This window comes from Dictyostelium discoideum (genome assembly GCF_000004695.1).
Source record: "Dictyostelium discoideum AX4 chromosome 5 chromosome, whole genome shotgun sequence".
Lineage (NCBI taxonomy): Eukaryota > Evosea > Eumycetozoa > Dictyosteliales > Dictyosteliaceae > Dictyostelium > Dictyostelium discoideum.
This window is the reverse complement of record NC_007091.3, coordinates 765,183-783,641: the sequence shown is the minus strand read 5'-3', so window position 1 is coordinate 783,641 and position 18,459 is coordinate 765,183. Positions and strand designations below refer to the sequence as shown.

At 21.9% G+C, this 18,459-nt stretch overlaps 7 protein-coding genes across 7 annotated transcripts; 4 read left to right on the top strand and 3 right to left on the bottom strand.

The window, feature by feature from the left end:
• Window positions 1-64: 64 nt before the first annotated feature.
• Window positions 65-4,484, bottom strand: DDB_G0287833 (hypothetical protein; the record flags this gene model as incomplete). The annotated part of the gene is made up of 2 exons (XM_631993.1): window positions 65-2,574; window positions 2,651-4,484. 2 exons carry the CDS (start codon window positions 4,482-4,484, stop codon window positions 65-67), a joined length of 4,344 nt encoding a protein of 1,447 aa, XP_637085.1.
• A 799-nt stretch (window positions 4,485-5,283) lies between these two features.
• On the bottom strand, window positions 5,284-7,007 carry DDB_G0287831 (hypothetical protein; the record flags this gene model as incomplete). The annotated part of the gene is made up of 2 exons (XM_631992.1): window positions 5,284-5,868; window positions 5,964-7,007. The coding sequence occupies 2 exons, from the start codon at window positions 7,005-7,007 to the stop codon at window positions 5,284-5,286; spliced, it is 1,629 nt and encodes a 542-aa protein (XP_637084.1).
• A 413-nt stretch (window positions 7,008-7,420) lies between these two features.
• On the top strand, window positions 7,421-9,967 carry ecd (SGT1 protein; the record flags this gene model as incomplete). Its single annotated transcript, XM_631991.1, has 2 exons — window positions 7,421-8,145; window positions 8,233-9,967. The coding sequence occupies 2 exons, from the start codon at window positions 7,421-7,423 to the stop codon at window positions 9,965-9,967; spliced, it is 2,460 nt and encodes an 819-aa protein (XP_637083.1).
• A 259-nt stretch (window positions 9,968-10,226) lies between these two features.
• On the top strand, window positions 10,227-10,662 carry pfdn1 (prefoldin beta-like domain containing protein; the record flags this gene model as incomplete). The annotated part of the gene is made up of 2 exons (XM_631990.1): window positions 10,227-10,499; window positions 10,588-10,662. The coding sequence occupies 2 exons, from the start codon at window positions 10,227-10,229 to the stop codon at window positions 10,660-10,662; spliced, it is 348 nt and encodes a 115-aa protein (XP_637082.1).
• A 163-nt stretch (window positions 10,663-10,825) lies between these two features.
• On the bottom strand, window positions 10,826-12,303 carry DDB_G0287825 (hypothetical protein; the record flags this gene model as incomplete). The annotated part of the gene is made up of 2 exons (XM_631989.1): window positions 10,826-11,772; window positions 11,865-12,303. The coding sequence occupies 2 exons, from the start codon at window positions 12,301-12,303 to the stop codon at window positions 10,826-10,828; spliced, it is 1,386 nt and encodes a 461-aa protein (XP_637081.1).
• Window positions 12,304-13,548: 1,245 nt separating this feature from the next.
• Window positions 13,549-16,728, top strand: DDB_G0287823 (hypothetical protein; the record flags this gene model as incomplete). The annotated part of the gene is made up of 5 exons (XM_631988.1): window positions 13,549-13,942; window positions 14,204-14,385; window positions 14,522-14,907; window positions 15,027-15,314; window positions 15,414-16,728. The coding sequence occupies 5 exons, from the start codon at window positions 13,549-13,551 to the stop codon at window positions 16,726-16,728; spliced, it is 2,565 nt and encodes an 854-aa protein (XP_637080.1).
• Window positions 16,729-17,263: 535 nt separating this feature from the next.
• On the top strand, window positions 17,264-17,761 carry DDB_G0287821 (cellulose-binding domain-containing protein; the record flags this gene model as incomplete). The annotated part of the gene is made up of 1 exon (XM_631987.1): window positions 17,264-17,761. One exon carries the CDS (start codon window positions 17,264-17,266, stop codon window positions 17,759-17,761), a length of 498 nt encoding a protein of 165 aa, XP_637079.1.
• Window positions 17,762-18,459: the final 698 nt, after the last annotated feature.

The following is an 18,459-nucleotide window of genomic DNA, read 5'->3' as shown; positions in this document are numbered from 1 at the left end:
TTTTTAAAATTTGTTTTTTTTTTTTTTTGTTTTCCTTTTTTTTTTTTTTTTTTTAAATTTAATTTTACATTTCAACCATCATATTATGATGACGATAATTTTCATCAATTTCTTCTTCTTGATCATCATCTTCTTGAGGATGTTCATTTTCTTTTAATTTTTCATTATTATTCTTTTTAATTTGTCTTTGTCTTAATTTATAGATAGCATATACTATGATGAAAGCAGCAACCAATAAACCTAATGCTAAACCAACGATTAATTTAATTTGAGAATCATTATTAACAGGGCAAATTTTTGATTGGACAATCAAATTACATGAGCTTATATATTGATCACCACCATTACTATTGATTTGAACTGCTTTTACAGTGTATTGCATTTCACTATCCAAATAATCACTAATTACAACACCGGTTTTATTTAAATATTGATAAACTAAACCACCTGATGAATTTGTGATATAATAGTTAAATAATAGATTCATATTGAATGGTACTATTCTAACAGCTTCACAATAATTGGTAGTATCTAATTTAATTAAGAATGCATTATTGGTTGTATTATCCAATTTAAATGATTGTACTAAAGATCTTTTACATTGTTTATTAGTGATTGATGCTGTTAATAAATAATTACCAAATGATAAATTATCATAATCAGCAATGCTATTACTTGTTGATGGAATTATTGAACTTGGTGTATTAGTATTAACCAATTTATAAGTTGCAGTTAAACTAGTTGGCAATGATTCAATATCACTATTTTCATCATCAAATACTCTGACCATAGCTTCAATGGAGCCAATATTCTTTGAACTACCCTTATATGAAACTACAATGGTTGATATATTTGTTTGTGGGTTTGTTACATTTGTATATAAAACCATATCGGTATCATTATTAAATACTAAACATGATTCACCATTTAAATTTACAATTATCGGTTCAAAAGATGTAAATGAAATTGGTTTTGAAATTATACAAAATGGATTCGATTTACCAATTTCATTAAATAATAAATTTGTTGTTGAAATTCCATAATAATTAATACCGGATGACATTGATGGTTTGAATGGTGTTAAAAATCTTTTACTATTCTCTCTAATTGAAATTGATGAATAATGATAATAAGTTTCATTTAAAATATTATTACTAATTTGTAATGTTCCATCACATGATCCATGACATGTTTCAAATGTTTTATTAATGTTTGGATTTGTTGATAAAGGAGTGGCGGTTGTTGTCAAAGGGTCAAAATTGAAATTAACCTTACCAATACATTGAGTAGATTTATCTTTATAAATGATTTCACCACTTGTAACTGGTAACATAAAGAAATTACCATTTGAATCATCTTGAATTCTACCGTTAATTGAAACGCTCGAATATTTTTCCATATTTGTAATTTGTAAATGATAGTTATAATCTGATAAACAAGTTGAAGTATCATGAGTAATTGTAAAAGTTGGTGGTGGTGGTGTTATTGGGCTAACTGATTTCGTTACAATTGGTAATACTGATTGACAAACTGAGTTCCATTTAACTAATGCTGAATATTGTCCACTTTGTAAATTATTAATTACAAATGGTGAGTTATTAATAATTGAAGTTGTAGTAGTTGGTGTTGGTGTTGGTGTTGTTGTTGTAACTTTAACTGAATTTATAACAACATTGAAATTTGATTCTAATGAACTTGAAATTATACCATTTTCAAATTGATTAAAACAATTGTAATCAAAGGTTGAACTATATGATAATGATGGATCGGTATGTGGAATTGTTATAGTTTTTCTATAAGCACATGTACCGGAATAAATGATTAACACTTTATTACCTGGTGAAATTGGTATAGCACCAGTTTGACTTGTGAATTGTAAATTATTTGAATTTACATCAATTACTTTTGAAACTTCCGTACTATCACCTGATGAATTAAATATACCAATAGAGAGAATACCATCACCAATAACATTTGAAACTGATGAAATTGAAGGATCAGAATAACATGTTGAAGGTTGAATTAAATTTAAAGTAATAGTTGGTTCTGTACCTGCACTACCAACAAAAACTGGGAATGAACCTTTACATTTTGAATCAATACTTTCGAAATCAACTTTATGTAAACCTGATTGTAAATTTGATAAAACACCATTAACTGCAACATTTGTACCACCACCACCACCACTTGCTATTGAAATTGATTTAAATGTTGTTGGATTTTCAATTGTAATTGAACCATCATTACCATTAGTTTGACAATTAGCATTTGAAACTGAATTTACAACAACATTAAAACTAGAATCAATTGAACCAATGGTAACGGTACCAACATCATATTTTTGACCACCACAAAATAGATTTGAACTAATTGTACTATAAATTAAAGAAACTTGATAACTACCAACATTTAAACCACCATATACTCCATTTGAAGATTTTCTAAATAATTGATCACCAATTAAAACACTACCAATATCAATACCATTTCCATCAATTTCAATTGATCCATCATTTGAATATAAACATGTTGAATTATTAATTTTAATTATTGGTTTATTATTTAAATTTAAATCTATTTTCATAAAACAATTATTATTATTAGTAATCATTATTAAAATAAATATTTATAATTTTAGTATTATACTTACAATTTGAATTAAAAGTAATATTTTGATTAAAATTTAAATCAATTATACAATTATCATTGATTTTAAATTGAATTGGTGTAATTTGATTTGGATTAAAAAAAGAATAAATTGGATCTAATTTTGTTGAATCTGATTTTATAAAAGTTGCTTTTACAGTAACACCACCAGTTTTACAATCTAAATCATTTGTAGTACTATCTTGTTCCAAAATATATTGAGAGGAAGTTAAAGTTGAACTTGCAAGATTTAATAATTTACTTGATTCAATTGATGTTGAACAATATTGGTAAACTAAATTATAAGATTTACGATAAATATTTGTAAATTGACCAGTTTCACTATTTAATTGTATAGAGGTAGTTGGTGAATCTAATGGTACTAGTTTTATTGATGAAAAATCTAAATGATTATAAACTGAAATCGTAGTATTCTCATAACAACCTATTCCATTAATTCCACCATCAACATTTATAATTGGTTCAGGTTGTGGTAATTCAATGAATAATGGATTAACATAACATGATGATGAAATTGATAATTGTTGATTAGTTTTAATTGAATATTTATTTAAATTTGAATCAATTGGTGTTATAGTACTACCATCATTAACTAATTTAACATTTAAATCTGTAATACTTGATTTATCATAATTTAAATTAATCGACGATGATGATGATGTTAATGAGCAATCGTATAATGAATTCTCTTGGCTATCAATTGAAAATGCTAAATTCATTTGTGGTTGATTCATTGGTAATGAAAAACTTGATAAACAATTTTTATAAGAGAATGTAAATGGAAGAGAAGTTTGATTTTCTAATGTGATAATTGGTGATAATAGATTATCAATTGATGCAATACCATTGATTGTCATTGTAAATGTTTCAGTGGATGGGATATTTGGATCATCAATTGATACTTTAATCTTTGGTTTTGATGGACATGTTACATCGGTGTAGGTGAATGCTAATCTTGGCATTATTGGATCCAGGGCTACAGGAATTAATTGTTTTCCACAAGCATTACTTGTCAATGATAATATATAATTACCACTTTCAAGTGAAGTGAATGAACCAACACTTGATGATGTAATTAAATTACCATTCAATGTATTTGTTAAAGTAATTGAAGTGAAACTTGAAGCAGTAGCTGATGATACAACGATTGAACCATTATTACCATAACAACTTGGTGAAGTAATTGTAAACTCTGGATAGCCTGTTGATGGTTGATCAATTGAAATCACTCTTTCACATGGTTCATATGAAGCACCTAAACTAGAATCTGATAATATCCATTGACCACTTTTACTTATAGTTGCAGTTGGATTGGTTGAATTTAATTTAATAATACCATTACCACCACCATTAGTAGAATTAATTAATTTAAGTTCATATTCTGATATTGATTGAGGATTTGTTATTGTTATGGAACTTTCAGAGTATGAGCATTTTCCTTGAGTAACTGTGAATTGTGCAACTGGTGGTGATAATGAATCATATTTAAATGCTTTTGTATTTTCTGTACAACCTTCTCCAACATTATAATTTAAAGTATATGTTGTATCATATTTAAATGTTACTATCTTTTTATTTACATCGGTTGCAATTGAAATTGGTGTTGGTGAAATTTTGAAAACACTATAAACCTGATAATTATTAAATGTTACTGATGGCGTTGTTCCTAAACATGTTGAAGTTGAACTACTTGGTACATCTTCTGTATAATCTAATACAACATCTTTACAACCATTAACAATTGTTGATGTTGTTATTATTATTAATGAAATTATTATTATTAATAAATAATTTGAAATTATTTTATTTAATTTCATTTTTTTTTTTTTTTTTTTTTTTTTTTTTTTTTTTTTTTTTTTTTTTTATATCTTAATTTTAAAATAATAATAATAATTTTTTTTAAAAAATTTAAAAAAATTTTTGGAAATAAAAATATATGGGGGGGGTTTTTCCCAAAAAAATTAAATTAAAAAAAAAAATTTTTAATTTTTAATTTTTTTAATTTTTTTTAAAAAAAAAAAAAAATTAATAAAATTTTTTTACTTACCCATAAATTCCCAAAATAAATTAATTTAACTTGGGAGTAAAAAGAAGTTTTACTATTTGGTGAATATAGAAAAAAAAAAAAAATTTTTTTTTATTAAAAAAAAAAAAAAAAAAAAAAAAAAAATTACCCCCAAAGTTAAAAAAAAAAAAAATAATAATAATAATAATAAAAATAATAATTAAATCAAAAATTAAACAATAGAGTAGGTTGGTGTTAAACCAGCATCAAAAAATAAAAAAAAATAAAAAAAAATAAAAAAAATATTAAAGTTTTGTGTGGGGGAAGGGGTTAGAGTTAAATTTAGATCAATCTTTTTTTTTTTTTTTTTTTTTTTTTATTTAATTTATTTATTTTTTTATAATAAAACAAAGATAAGAGAAAAAAAAGTAAAATGAAAAACATTGTATATTGTTATTTGATCTCCGAAAATTTATTGAAGACTGTTTTGTAAAAAATGTAAATTTATTTTTTTGATTTTTTTTTTTTTTTTTTTTTTTTTTTTTTTTTGTTTTGTTTTGTAAAAATGTAAATTTTGTGAAGATATTTTAAAAATTGTAATTCCATTTTTATTAATTATTATCATCAACAGAGTCAATTAATTTAGTAATTTCAACAGAAGAATGATCTTTTAATCTTTTATCATTTTTGTCGAGCAAACCTTTTTCGTAAAGTAGATTCTTTAAATTGCTATACTTTTTTTCACTCTTTTTTACTGTTTTTAAAATTGTAACCAACATTTGGTGGTTGTCTTTTTCATAATCTTTATAAAACCAAAATGATGAAAATAATATAACCAACGAATAAACTATAAAAATTATTCTAATATTATTAATCATTAAATAAATATTTTCTCTTGATGTTGGTATACTTTGATCAATATTTGAAAAAATATTTGTGAATTCTGTTGTTGTTGTTGTTGATGTTGTTGTTGATGTTGTTGTATTTGTAAATAATAAATAATTTTCCCTTATAAACTTAATTATTGGAATATTGAATAAAATTGATAATAAATTAAATAATGTTGATGTTGTTGTTGATGGAGATGATAAAACTGTTGAACAAATTGATCTTTCAACAAAAATATCAATAATTAATCCAATTAATAATGGTACTCTTGTTGATTTGGTTCTTTTTGTTGATGATATTAAATATATCTTTTTTTTTTCATTTTATTATTATTATAATTTAAAATATTTTGTTAATAATTTTTTTTTTTTTTTTTTTTTTTTTTATTTAAAAATTTACATACAATTAAAAAAATTGAAATATAAAAATAAATTGATTTAAAATCAATAACTTCAGATAAAATCCAATTTTGAAGTAAATTTAATTGATTTAAGATTGTAATAATAATTTTATTACCATCTAATAATTGGTCTTGAAAGGTTATTACTTGTTTCAATTTTGATAATGAAGTATCAGTGATGGTTTCAATGGTTTCAATGAATTGAATGGATTGAGATTGTAATTGAATTAAATGATTTTGATTTTCTAATGATTGTTTTTGTTGTTGATTCATTGTTTCTGATGATTGTTTAATTTCATTAATTAATTCCAATGATTGTTTAGATTGATCATGATATTGTTTTGAAAGTTGATCATGTGAATCGATTAATTGTTGTTGTTGTCTTGATTGTTTAGTTATGGATTGTTCGATTTCAATGGATTTCTTACCAATGTCATTGATTGTGTTGGCACTATTATCTAAATCGTCGATTAATTGTTTTTGATTTTGTAATAACTTTTTTTGATTGCTTAATGATAGGTCAACTTGTTCATTGATGTCATCTGCTTTTGAATGTAATATATTAATCACAGTTTGAGTTTTATGTGTACTTGTAACAAGATTATTAATTGATTGTTCTGTACGTTGTTGAAATAGTTCCTGTGATAGATAATAACAAATATTTTCTGTGGATATATAAAAATTTGTATAGGTTGAGAATGCCATTTGATCCATTTTAGATGTACAATCTTGTATTGACATATCAAATCTACATGGATACTGTTTGTGACCACTCTTTGCCAAATGACAATTGGTTAATTTAACTGCTAATCTACTCTTTGATAAATCATCCATATCCTTACAACCATTTGATAATATTTCCATACATTCCTCCAAACATCTATTTGATATTGAATTCTTTTTAATTGATTCTAAACTTTCTCTACCATTATTAATTCTATCATTTATTTTTTTATCAATTTCATATTGATAATAATTTGATAATTCTCCATTAATTTTTATAATAATAATACATAATAAAAATAATAATTTTAAAATAAATAACATTTATTAAAAAAAAAAAAAAAAAAAAAAATTTTATATATTATGAGTATGGAATTATTTTGAAAATTATTGATGTTAAAACAAGTGTGTTTGTCAAATGATATTTTTTTTTAGAAAAAAAATATATATATTTAAATAGTTTTTTGGAAAATGTTAAAACAAGTGTGTTTGCCAAATGATTTTTTTTTTAAAAATAATAAAAAACACATTTTAAAAAAAAAAAAACAATAAATTAAAAAAAATTAAATTTAAAACATGAAGAAAAAATTGGAAAAGGGTTTGTGGTTTCCTTTAATGAAATTTATTAAATGGTGTACCCCCTTTCCAATTTTCATTTTATTTTTCAATTTTTTTTTTTTTATTTTTTTTTATTTTTTATTTTTTTTTTTCACATTTTCATTTTTCAAATAATTACAATGAACAAAGCTAAAAATAGTGGAGCGGTTCCACAGTTTGTTGATAATTTCGAAGACTTTTATAATAATGGTGATGATATTTTAAATAATAAACATAAAGAAGAAATTAATTTTGTAAAATATAGAATATTTGACACTCATTTAATAAATTATAATAATAATAATAATAATAAAAATAATAATAATAATAATAATAATAACGAAAATACCACTATAACAAATAAATTAAATGAAATTAAAGAATATTTAATTTTAAATTATATTAAAGATTATATTTGGCAAAAAGAACCATTTAATTTAAAAATTTATGACCATAAAAAGAAACAACAGCAACAACAACAACTACCAATTCATTTTTATGGAAATACTAAATTTGAAGAATCAATTGATGATGAATGGTTTATAGTTTATATTTTATTAGAATTAACAAAAAAGTTTCAATCATTAATTGTTTCAATTAAAGACAATGATGGTGAATTTATATTAATTGAAACTGCTCAAGCATTACCAAAATGGATAAAACCTACAAATTCTAATAATAGAGTTTACTTAAAAAATGGTGAAATTCATATAATACCATTACCTTCGGATCCTTCTCAATTAGATACAATTCCTTATAAAATGGATACAAATACTGCTTTATCAATATTATCATCATCTTCAAATAATATTATTACAAAAGTTTCAAATGAAATTAATGAAATTTTAAAAAATAGATTAAAAAGGTAATTTTATTTTTATTTTAATTTTCATTTTCATTTTAGATATATATATATTTATAGATTTATTAATTTTATTTTTTCATTTTTTAGATTTTATAATGGTGAATATTTTTTAAAAGATCAAAATCAAATAAAATTAGCAGCGATACCAATTGAGATTGGATATTTATTAAATCAATATCCACAATTAATATCAGATATAACAACAACATTTTATAATAGAGATTCAGATGATATGAAAACCATTAGCACAATGAAAAGATTTCCAATGAGTAGAGAAAGAGACTCGTTTGGTAATTCAGGTCAATTGATAACAACCAATATTAGATTCACTCGTTGTCTTTATGCAATGTTAAAACTTCAACAATGGAATAGTCCAAAGAATTTTCATCCACAATTACCAAAACCCTCACATCCAACCTACGATTCAAGATCATTAGGTGTTAAAATCATTTGTGGTTTAGAGATGGTTTATAATAGATCCAAAAGGAATTCTGTATCCTCATATCATAGATTCAATGATGATTTGAATTGGTTAAACTATTTAAAACAATTAAAATCAAATAATTATTTCAATGATGAAACTATTGGTTCAAAATTATATAAAGAGAAATTATTAATTGCTAAAAATCAATATTTAAAAAATAATATTAATAATAATAATAATAATAATAATAAAGAAGAAGAATCAATTTATAAATTAATTGATCAAGTTACAAATTCAAAATCAGTTGATGAAATGATAAAAATTTTACAAGAATCTGATAAAAGTAAAATTGAATCAGAGGATGATTGGTTAAATGAAGAGAATCCTGATAAATTTGAAGATTTAATTACAGAATTTGAAAATGATCGTCAAAAACAACAACAGAAACAACAACAACAACAACAACAACAACAACAAAATAAAGAAGGTAAAAAAGAAGTTAAAGAAAATAATAATAATAATAATAATAATAATAATAATAATAATAATAATAATAATAATAATAATAATAATAATAATAATAATAATAATGATTCAAATTTAATAAATGATTTTTCGAATCAATTCAAATCAATGCTTTCTCAACTATCCTCATTTGATGGTGTAGAATTTAACGAAAAATCTGGAAATTCTAAAAATAAAACTAAAAGTAGTGCTTATGGTAATGGTGGTGATGATAATATTTCATTTGATTCAAATAAATTCATGGATATACTAAAGGGTTTTACTGATAATAACAAATATGATGATGATTATGACGACGATGATGACGATGATGATGATATGTACCAAGATATTGATAATTATGAAGATAGTGATGACAAAGATGATGATGAAGATGATGAAAATGATGAAGATGATGAAGATGATGGTTTTGAAGAATATGAAGATGAAGATGAAGATGATGATGATGAAAAAGAATTCCAATATGTTGAATTTTTAAAGAAATCAACCATAAAACAATACATGGAAAGAATGGATCAAGAATTAAATTTAAAGATTATTGCTTCTTCTTTTGAATTGGAGTCAACCAAATTACCAAAAGAATTTGATGATATTGAAAAAAGTAATAATAATAATAATAATAATATTAATAATAATGACAAAGATGTTGATGAAGATGATAATGAAAATTATAAAGTAAATCAAAAAGTTGATTTAAATTTAAATCTTGTAAAAAATTTATTAGAATCTTTAACTGAACAACAAGGATTTGCTGGTCCAGCTTCAACTCTATTAAAAGAAATGTCTGACAATAATTCAAAGAAAAGAGAAAAGAAGAAAACCAGTAGTAAAAAATTAATTCCAAAAAAAGGAAAAGTAAAAGAAAATAAATAAATTTAATTGTAAATAATATTATTTCAAAAAAAAAAAAAAAAAAAAAAAAAAAAAAAAAAAAACTATTTTTAAACCCCTTGTTTAGATTTGATTTTTGCATTTGTTATTATTTTCAATTTTATTTTTTTTTTTTTTTTTTTTTTAATGAAATTTTTCACTTTTTTTGATTTTTTTTTTTTTTTTTTTTCACCTATTGGGATATTAAAATTTGTTTTCATCAAAAATAAAAAATAAAAAAAAACCAACAATATAATATATAATGGAAATTTTAGATAAACAAGCATTTTTTGAAACACGTGAAAAACTATATACATTAAGTAGAAGTTTAAATATAATCAAACAACGTATTCAAATTGCAGAAAATGATAGAAAGAAATGTTTAATTACAATCAATGAATTAGAATCATTATCATCAGAAACTAAAACCTATAAAGCAGTTGGTAAAATGTTTGTTATCTCACCAATGACCTCTTTAAAAACTGAATTAAAACAACAAGTTCAAAAAGATGAAGAAGATGTTAAAGGTTTAATTGTATGTTATTAATATATATATAAATATATATACTATTTTTAAATTAATTATTATACTAACCAATACCCCACACCACACACATATATAGAATCAAAGTAAATATATTGATGCACAAATTACAGATACAGAAAGAAGTTTAAATGAATTAGTTAGAAAGAAATAATAATAATAATAATAGTATTAAAAAAAATAATAAAATAAAAATAAAAAAATAATTTCTAGTATAACAAATTATTTATTTTAAATTTTATTTTATATATATATTTATTGAGGGATAACATAATGTAATTATTGTTTATTATTATTGATGATGATTATTATTATTATTAATCTTGATTAGTTAAAACTTTTAAAATTTTTTTGAATTTTGAGAAGATACCAGTATCACGATCATTTTGAAGACCTCTATATTTTCTTCTTTCCATTACTTCAACGAATTCATCTTTAGCTAAATCACCATTTTTATCGGTATCGAAAACTTGATAAACGGTATTTACGACCTCTGGTTGTGGATCGACGTTACAAATGATCTTTGAGACATATTTGAATTGTGATTTTGTGAAAGGTTGATTTATGCCTTTGTAGAGGTCCATAGAGAGTTCGACATCATGTAATTTATCTAAAAGTGTGTTAAAGGACACAAATTGGTCGAATGAGATACCTTTATTATTTGCATCGATTTTATTTGGCAATGATGACAATGCCTTGATATGGTGCTCCAATTGGCCCAATTTGGAATAGGAGATCAATAAAAGACCGAAATCTCTTTGACTAATTTGTCCCCTGCCTGATGGATCGTAGAAATTGAATTCCAATTGCAAAACGTCACGACGTAATTGTGATAAAAACTTTTGGAATTGGTCCAATGTTAAACGCTTATCACCCTTCTTGCCAAACAAATGTGAGTTGAAACCTTGGCTTGTGAATTCAGTGTTTGGTGCTGTTGCTATTGAATTCTTGGCAAATGGAGATTGGTTACTGAGAATCCTTAAAATTGAATTGAATTCATTGGCATCGATTGATCCATCGCCATTTACATCCATAATCTTAAATGCAATTGGTACACTTGCCTCTGGAATAGATAAAAGTGTAGAGAAGAACATAAATTCACCAAATGAAATCAATCCATCACCATCAACATCTGCTATCTTAAATGAGTATGGAATATCTTTAATATTCAATGATTTTGATTTTACTGATGTATTTGATCCTGCTTTAAATTGGTGTGGTAAAATTGCTCTAATAAAATCTTCAACTGTCATAAATGATTCACCTTAAAAAAATATAATAAAAAAAAAAAAAAAAAAATTTTAATATGTGTGTGTATATTATTTAATTTATAAATTGAAATTTAAATTTACATACCATTTTTTTTAACAGATGCAAAACATTGGAAAATTTTTTCAGGTGTACTATATTCTCTAATTCTATTTTGATAATTATTTATAATTCTTTCTCTCCATGTTTGTGTAGTAATTTTAGTTTCATCTTCTGCTGATACAACTCCGATTGTTAATGCTGTAAATGCAATTCCACTACCAATTAAAATTGAATTTTTTAACCAATTATTATTATTATTATTATTATTATTATTATTATTATTATTATTATTATTATTATTATTATTATTATTATTATTATTATTATTATTATTATTATTATTATTATTATTATTATTATTATTATTATTATTTCTATTAAATTGTTGTTTTGATGTTGTTAAAAATGTATTTCTGTTTACAACAGTTGTTAATAATGATTTATTATTATTATTGATAACTAATTTATTTAAATTTCTAAACATGGTTTATTTTTTTTATATGTATATATTAATGTTACAAATGGGATTGATGAAAAAAAAAAAAAAAAAAAAAAAAAAATTAAAAAATTAAAAAATCAACACTTTTTTTTTTTTGAAAAACCAGATATTTTCAAAATATAATTTGATGGCTAAAAAAAAAAAATTTTCAAAAAAAAAAAAAATTAAATTAAAAAAAAAAAATTTTTTTTAAAAATAAAAAACTTCATTGAATTATATTTTGGGAAAAAAAAAAAAAAAAAAAAAAAAAAAAAAAATTTGGGAAATAAATTTTTTTTTTTTTTTAATTAATTTTAATAATTTAATTTAATTTAATTTAATTTAATTTTGGGAAAAAAAAAAAAAAAAAAAAAATTTTTTGGTGGATTTTTTTTTAATTTTTTTAAAAAATTTTAAAAATATTTTCCCCCAATCGGCCTTTTTTTTTTTAAAGTTTTTTTGACCGGGGTGGGGGGGTTAAAAAAAAAAAAAAAAAATTAAAAATTTTTTGGAGGTTTCTTGACCACTTAATACCAATTAATTATTTTTTTTTAATTTGAAAAGAAATTTTTTAAAATTTCTTTTTTAAGAAATTTCCATTTTTTCTTAAAACCTTTAACCAAAAAAAAAAAAAAAAAAAAAAAAAAAAAAAGAAAATTTTTAAAAATAATCAAAAAAAACGATTTTTCTTTTTTATTTTTTTTTTTTTAATTTTTTTTAATTTTTTTTTTTTTATAGTTTTTTTAATTTTATTTTTTTATTTATTTTATTTTTTTTTTTTTTAATTTTTTTTTTTTTTTTTTTTTTTAAATAAATAATTAAAATTAGGTCATTTTGTGTTTTTAATTTAAATTTATTTGTGGTTCATTCTAAAAAATTTCTCACACCCTCACTATTGTTTTTTTTTTTTATTATTTTATTATTTTTTTTATTTTTTTTAAAAATTTTCTGCAAATATTTAGACATCATCTAAAAAATAATAAAAATAAAAATAAAAAAAAGAAACAAAAATACAAAATAATCACTTTATTCTTTCATAAAATTTTCATACAAAACTTTTTTTTTTTTTTTTTTTTTTTTTTTCTTTTTCTTTTCTCTCTTCTCTTTTTCTTTTCTCTCTTCTCTTTTTCCCAAAAACACGCATTTACACACACACACACACACACTCTTTATTATGATATAGTATCCACCAAAACAAATAAAATCAAAAAAAATTTTATTTTAATTATATATAAATATACAAATTTAAACATGGAATCAAAAAACGATATCAAAAATAGTAGTAATGGTAATGTGACATTATCAATTGACACATTAACCATTACTAATATTTCACTTAGTAATAATAATAGTAATAATAGTAATAATAGTAATAGTATTAATAGTAATAGTAATAATAGTAATAGTAATAATAGTAATAACAACAACCACCACCAAAATAATAATAATAGTCGTAATCATAATATTTTATCAACATCAACTCCATCTACTCACAATTTTGTTGGGTCACCATCTTCTTCAACTTTTTTCAATCCTCTACATAACAGTACAGGTTCAAGTTTATCATTCTTTAATGGAACTCAACATTTCACACATAATCATCATGGTCATATGAATGGTTTTGGGAATAGTGATTTAGTTGCAAGTATGTAAAATAAATAAATAAATAAAATAAATAATTTGATCAAATTGATTGATGTGATATATTTGAAAGATTATAATATCATTAGTTGAAACATTGAATAGATTGAGGGTTTGGTGACATTGGCTTATATAAATTAATGATTTTGTTAGTTTTTATTTTTTTATTTTTTATTATTTTCCTATTTTACTTACTTTTTTTTTTTTTTTTTAAATGTGTGGAAAAAAAAAAAAAAAACAAAAATAATAATAAAAATAATAATAGGAACCAAACAAGAAGATAACTATTCAATGGCAAAAGTATATTTAAATAATAAGTTAACATTTAATAATCATGGATTAGGTAGGGTTGATTTTAATATGAAATCAGAAGATTTAGATCAACCTTGGTTTCATAAGGAAGCAACTAGAGATGTTGCAATCACTTTATTAAATAATAAACCAACTGTAAGTTTTACTTTACTCTCTTTCAATCTTTTACTCATCCAATCATTCAATCATTCAATCATTCAATTTATTATATATATTAATTTTTTTTTTTATATTTTTTTTATTTATTATTTTTTTTTTTAAAAATTATTAGGGATCATTTTTAATTAGACCAAGTTCACAAGCAGGTAGTTATGCAATGTCATGGATGAAAAATGGTAATGAAATTGGGCATAATTTAATTTATGGATTATGCCCAGGTTATTCATTAAAACAAAATTCGACGACTGATAGATTTTGGTCACTTCAAAAGTTGGTTGAAGATTGTGATTATCTTAAACTACCAATTCAAGTTTCTCAAACTACTAAAAACATTGCAAAACATTCAAATGCTAGAACCAACGCTGAAGTCGTGGGTAGAATTGTAGAAAGAGTTTCTTCTAATGATCCCACTTTTACCGAATTAAGTTGGAGTCTTTGTATAATAGGTGAAAATACAAATGAAAGTTCTGATCATTGTCAAAAAAGAACAAGAGTTAAGTAGGTTAATTTTAATTTTAATTTTATTTTTATTTATTTATTTTATTTTTTTTAATATTAATAAATAATTAACACACACACACACACACATAATTATTTATTTTTATTTTATTATATAGATTTGGAGATGAAGAATATACAGCTCCAGAAATTTTACCATTAAATGGTAATTCTTTATCATTAATATGTCAAGGATTACATAATAATACACATACGAAATCATTATATATCAATGGTCATGAAGGTTATTTAAGAATGTCATTCATACCAAATTTAATGGATTCAGATGCAGCAGCAATTGCAACTTTAATTACAGAGAATAAATCTTTAACACTTTTAAATTTAAATGTTAATCAAATCTCTGATAATGGTACAAAATTAATTGCAGAAGCTTTAAAATATAATAAGTATGTATTAATAAAAATTTAAAATTTTATTTTAATTATTTTAATTAAATTATTAATATAATATTTTACTTATTTATTTATTTATTTATTTATTTTTAGAACATTAAAATATATTTCATTATCATATAATTTTATTGGTAAAGATGGATTAGTAGCAATTTCAGAGGCAATTAGATATAATAAATCAATTGATTTTATAGATGTTTCAAATCAATTATTTAAAAAGAGAAATAGTATAAATTTAATTCATTTAGATACTGAAAGAACATTGATGGCATTAATTGAAGATACTATGAAGAGAAAGTGCGAGTTATTTGGAATGTCTTATAAATTTCTTGATATGTCACAAACAATACATAATAATAATAGTAATAATAATAGTAATAATAATAATAATAATAGTAATAATAATATTAATAATATTAATCATAATAGTAATAGTAATAGTTCATTTGGAATTAATTGTGGCGCATCACAATCAAAATTACCATATTTTCATGGTTATTTAACTAAAATGGGAGCAGAAAAGAGAATTAATGCATTATCAAAGGGTAAAGTTGGTTCATTTTTATTCTATCTCAATTATTATATTCCAAATTGTATATTCTTGGCAATACTAGTTCAAAAAGGTGATAATCCAGCAGAGATTGAACACAAGATGATACATCGTGTTCATTTCGGTTATCGTTTCGTATCGAGTGGTCTATCATCAATCGAGCAAGATTTAAGAGATGAAATATTGGAGGAAGAACAACTTTACAATTTCCAATTGAATAATCAAACCTATAATAATACAATCACCCATAGTAACTCTTATATCTATAGTTATAGACATAGACCAAGAAGAACAGGTTGTGGCGTTGTAATTCCAACACTTTTTGAATTTTGTGCTTGGATATTGGCCTCTCATCCTCAGTATCAAGATATCTTGGATGCCTTTGAGAAAATGGGTGGCATAAGCGAAAGATTCAAGGATATTCGTGATTTGGTTCCATTATGGGGCGCCAGAGATGTGATACCAATCATCTCTTTGGATAGCTCCAAACATAATATCTCTCGTAAAGGAGTTTTTCCAACACTTCTTCAACTCTATAAATTAAATAGATCAAAATTAACTAATCCAATCACAACTGAACAATATCAAAATTATCGTACACTTTTAAAACAACAACAACAACAACAACAACAACAACAACAACAACAACAACAATTACAACAACAAGAACAACAACAACAACAACAATTAACAAATACAATTAATGATTTAAATAATATAAATAATAATAATAATAATAATAATAATAATAATAATAATAATAATAATAATAATAATAATAATAATAATAATAATAATAATAATAATAATAATAATAATAATAATACGGAGAATAGTTTAGTTTTTAGTAGCCAATAAATAAAAAAAGTAATAATAGTTTTATAATTTATTATTATAATTTTAATAATTATTAAAAAAAAAAAAAAAAAAAATTGTTAGTTTATTAAATTATGTGTTTGTAAATAAAAAAAAAAAAACTCAAATAACAATGAATTGTGATTATTGAATTTGAGATTATATATCCAATTAAGATTTTTTTATAATGTTTGCTGTAATATTATTAAAAAATTAATTAATTTATTTTTTATAATTTTTTTTTATATATTTTATTTTTGGAAAAATTTAATAAAAACAAAATGGGGGTATGGAACGATTCTATTAATTTAAAAAAATATTTAACCTATTTTTATAAAATAATAACCTCTTGGTAATATATTAATTTTAATTGTTTAATTATTTTAATATTTAGAAAAAAAAAAAAAAATAAAAAATAAAAATAATAAAAAAAAAAAAAGTATAAATTAAATTTTAATTATCTTTAAAAACATTCATTCAAATCTTTTAAAAAAAATAAAATAAATATTAATTTAAATAATATTTAAAACTTTAAAAAATGAAATCAATAGTTTTAATATTACTTGGTTTATTATTAACAATTGCATTTGTTTCAGCTCATAATTCTGAAGAATTTAATGATGCAGTTGCAAGAGGAAGACCACCTTATAGTTGTCCAGGTAATTGTGGAGGTGAACATACTTGCCATGTAAAAGATAACAAATGTAGTTGCTACCATCATGGACATTATAGAGAAGTTTATTTAGTGTTCAAATGTATTAATAGTTGGGTTGACTGTGGTAAAACTTACACTCAATATGATGTCACAATTGTAAATCCAACAAACTGTAATATTTTGGATATTTACATTGGTTATGATTATAGTTTCAGATTAAGAGATTCAAGCTCACTTTGGAATATGGTTCGTATTTCACATGGTGTTATGACCCTACCATCTTATCAAGAATCAATCAATGCTCATGCATCATACACCTTTGGTTTCATTATTGAGGGAAATAGACAACCAAATTTTAATATCCTTTATATCAGATTCTAAATTATTAAAGTTGGAAATCACTTCAAATTTAATCATTAATTAATAAATTAATTTTTCACTTTTTAAAACACATTTTTTTATTTATTTTTTTGGAAATGAATATACAAATTTTTTTTTTTTTTTTAATTTTTTTTTTAAATAAATAATTTATTGAGGGGGCGCTGTATTGGAAATAAAAAATAAAAGTAAAAAAAAAAAAAAGGTGGCCAACTGCGCCTCATGGAATTACTTTTCACCATTTTAATGTTCAACCTTATAATATTTTCATTAAAATAATTTAAAATATTTAAAGACCAAAACTATTAAAATTATAAAAAATCATGGAAAGGGTTATAATATTAAAAATGTTTTTGCTTTTGAATGTGGTTTTTTTTTTTTAACAAAACCAAATTTATTATTTTTTATATTTTATTTTTTTCAAAATTTAAAATGGGGGTATTTTTATTCTTTTAATAGGTTGTAAAACTAACAATCAAAAAATATTAACAATCATATATCCCTTTGAAATAATTAATAATTATTTCCTTTTTTTATTTAAATTAATAAAATTATTTTTATTATTTATTTATTATTATTTTTTTTTTTATCTATTTATTTATTTATTTATTTATTTATTTATTTATTATTTATTTTAATTTTTTTAAAAAAAAGTATATAAAGGGATATTTGAATTTTAATTATAACAGTAATAAATTAAA